This window comes from Plasmodium cynomolgi, assembly GCF_000321355.1.
Source record: "Plasmodium cynomolgi strain B DNA, scaffold: 0501, whole genome shotgun sequence".
Classification (NCBI taxonomy): Eukaryota; Apicomplexa; class Aconoidasida; order Haemosporida; family Plasmodiidae; genus Plasmodium; species Plasmodium cynomolgi.
In genome coordinates this window covers 1-2,026 of record NW_004192928.1, presented here as the reverse complement: position 1 = coordinate 2,026, position 2,026 = coordinate 1, and the positions used below count along the sequence as shown (strand labels likewise).

At 39.2% G+C, this 2,026-nt stretch overlaps 1 protein-coding gene across 1 annotated transcript; it reads right to left on the bottom strand.

Annotated features, from left to right (window-relative positions):
* Positions 1-126: 126 nt before the first annotated feature.
* PCYB_004430 (hypothetical protein) lies at positions 127-712 on the bottom strand (the record flags this gene model as incomplete). Its single annotated transcript, XM_004227864.1, has 3 exons — positions 127-280; positions 329-400; positions 657-712. The coding sequence occupies 3 exons, from the start codon at positions 710-712 to the stop codon at positions 127-129; spliced, it is 282 nt and encodes a 93-aa protein (XP_004227912.1).
* Positions 713-2,026: the final 1,314 nt, after the last annotated feature.

The following is a 2,026-nucleotide window of genomic DNA, read 5'->3' as shown; positions in this document are numbered from 1 at the left end:
AAATCCGTCTTATTGGATGCACTTTTCAAAGTACTAGGAGCAGAAACCGTATCCCCATGACTTATATCGTTTCTAGTCTTTAAAGTAGTAAGCAGCGTTGCATTAGGACCCTGCCCAGGGACACCTTCACTTGGGGAGGTCAAAGGTTTTCCAGGTTTCAAAGCGGATACCGGTCCTGGTACTGCCGTTCCGCTTACTACTGTTACGGGACTTTTTGAATCTTTTGTAACAACAGAACTTTTTGTATCCCTTGTAACTGCTGAACTTACTGAAGGTGCCCCTGAAGCTCTACTAGTAACCGGTACTGAACTTGCTGAAGCTGTGCTACCCGATGTTCTTGATGAAGCTTGTGATACCGCTAAAGATGATGTTGGTACTGTGTTTCGTGGCTTTGATGGACCTAAAAGTAATGACCAGAATCCTAATCCTTGACTTCCTGAACTTCTTGTACTTGCCATAGTTTCTATATTTGTTTTAGTTACCTGTTTAGGGTTTAGGTTTAGCGTTCATGGTTTAGTTATAGGTTTTAGCGTTCATGGTTTAGGTTGAGGATTTAGCGTTCACGGTTTAGGTTTATGGTTGATGGGTTTGCTTTTATGTATCAATCACGATCTTGCCCGTTCGCTAAGGCAGATTGTGGTATATTATTTTATAACTTGAACGGAAAGCAAAAAATCGCTAGCAGGAGCATAAGTCTAAATTCGGGGGTCATGTACATATGCATGTATCTTCAGGTGAATGAGAATATATATATTTATTTTTAAAAAAAAGTAAAAATTTTGCATATGTAAAAACGTAATTAATATTTATAATGTCTTAAGAAAAAAAGAAAAAAAAAAAAAAAATTAGTGGATCCCTTTTTTATAGGAAATTTTCAAATTAGTAGTTATAGCATCAAGATCGCAGTAATATATAAGTATATATATGTAGGTACAAGCTTGGTTGGTTACGTAGAAAATACACTGGATCTTTTTTCAATCAGGGCTATCATCTTTCTGGCGCGCCGATTTATGGTTTCTTTCCAGGAGAGGGTGATGGGAAGATGTTGCAGAGAGCAAATCAACATCACCTCCAAGCAGGTATTACATATGTAATAATATGTAAGCACTTGTGGGCGTTTTTTTTTTCTTCTCGGTACACGCTTTACCGAAAGGGCTATTTTCCCCTCGTTAGCAATTGCGCGAAGCGGGTAAAGCATATGTTATGGGCAAAAAATATGCTACACGATTATTATGCCATACCAATAAGGCGTAGTAATATGTCTGTACGAAATACGAAAAAACTTTACTCTGCTCAGATATATAAATAGTCCACTTCCTGGGCTGGCCTACGTTCCGCCGATAAATGCCATGCATTCAGCTAAGAAGTTAATGTTTCAAAATAAAATGAAAAACAAATGGGTGGGACTACAAAATTATTATGCAAAAAAAATGCTAAGTGTTTTTCAAAAAAAATCAAGGAAGGGAAAAGAAAAGCGGCCTTGTTATAAAAATACGCCACGGTAATATAAGTTGCAATCCGTGGGGGGAGAGGCCCCCCCCAAAAACAAAAAAAAATATATAGCAAGTAAACACGCGCGATAGGAGGCAAATGGGATGCACCACTTCATTTAACTAACTATTTGGGAGGAAAGAAGAAGTGGTCGGTCTCTTACATTTGTTCATAAAAAAATTTTTAACAATTGATGGGGAGGAAGAAACTCCAAAGTAGGAAGAAAAGCTGAATACGGGGTGAGCATACCACCAAATTGGCAGTGGGGCTTTTGATAATTCCCTGCCAAAGGGGGTGGGGGAGGAACCCCTAACACCCCCTCTCTCCTTCCCCCTTAGTACTTTTGTCAGCGCATCATGACGAAGTTGGAGGAATCGGTAAACTCGGAGAACTTTGCCTCATACAGGTCCTGACTTAAGTTGAGCAAGGGGCTGATAAAGTAGTGACTCGGGGGAGTCAACAACTGTATGTCGTAATTTTCGTTTTTTAATTGGTCTAATAATTCTTGTGACCCATCCCTGTTCTTTCCACATAC